This window comes from Garra rufa, chromosome 7 (assembly GCF_049309525.1).
Source record: "Garra rufa chromosome 7, GarRuf1.0, whole genome shotgun sequence".
In the NCBI taxonomy this organism is placed as follows: Eukaryota; Metazoa; Chordata; class Actinopteri; order Cypriniformes; family Cyprinidae; genus Garra; species Garra rufa.
Genome location: NC_133367.1, coordinates 3,307,649 through 3,308,765, shown reverse-complemented (window position 1 = coordinate 3,308,765; position 1,117 = coordinate 3,307,649). Strand labels below are relative to the sequence as shown.

The window sequence follows — 1,117 nt, the reverse complement described above, 5'->3', positions numbered from 1 at the left end:
GCCAGAGACGCAAAGATACGGCGCTCGTGAAGAGTGCGCGATAGTTTGTCAGCGTGGTCCGCGGCGCCACACAGATCCTCACAGCGTCCCGTCGTCCATCATGAGGTTCGGGCCCGTCCATTCAGCACCAGCCATTTCTGCGGCCGTCATCCATCTTTCCCCCGGTCTCTGTCCCGTCGCTTTAATCACGCCGCCGCTGTTCTCCAGTTTAAGATAATCGTCTGCTGACATTTCGTATGCCGTGATCCCAGACCAGCTCATGTTATTCACCAATGTGTTTTTGGTTTTTTCCTCCAGCAGTCAGCTAATGATTCGTTAAAACGGCCCGCTGATGGATAAAGATGACATTTACAACAGCCACTTTTGCTGGTGTTGTCGTTTTTGTAATCAGCTTCACCATTACGCTGAATGTCAGGGTAATTATGACGGTTTTGCTTCGGCTTGTCAAAACACTCATTCACCCTCTCATATTTGATTTATGACTTTATTAGGCCTCCACATCATTGACAATCAATTGAAAAAACCTATATATATATATATATATATATATATATATATATATATATTAGGGATGCTCATTTCGGTTAATTCTCCTGACCGACAACCGCTGCTCGTTATCCGAACATTAACCGTTAACTGATAAAATTAGAATAATAAATTCGTTTAAAATAAAAATAGAATGCACAAGTATCTGTGATGATATACATAAAAAATACAAGCAAATGTTTTATTTTAATGTGCAAACAGCAGCATACAGAGCAACAACAAAAACTGCATTCACATATAACGTTACTCAAATTATCACGCATCAGCAGCGCTTCTGAGAACAGAGAAAATCAGAATGAAAAAAATAATAATAATATAAATAGGCCTATACTAAATGTGTATAAATTAAATAACTACCTAATTAATATGACAAAACTAAAACACACTGAATCCTTCTATGCGCTTTGAAGAAAGGTACCGGTCTTATTCTTCTCGTCGGACATAAAAACATATAGCAGGCCAGCCTATACCTCAGTGTACCTAGTTTTTAACATGTGGACATGCTACACGGATAGACTGGGACGTTGTCTGTTAACTCTTAGATCCGCGACAAAAACACTTCACAAAGATC

The 1,117-nt window shown here is 39.7% G+C and overlaps 1 protein-coding gene across 1 annotated transcript in view; it reads left to right on the top strand.

Annotated features, from left to right (window-relative positions):
• The first annotated feature begins 331 nt into the window (after positions 1–331).
• Positions 332–1,117, top strand: part of LOC141338971 (fibrillin-2-like) — a 28,116-nt gene continuing 27,330 nt past the window's right edge. Inside the window, exon 1 of the mRNA XM_073844582.1 lies at positions 332–416. Within this exon, the coding sequence (XP_073700683.1) occupies positions 332–416 (85 nt within the window). The remainder of the gene's footprint in view (positions 417–1,117) is intronic.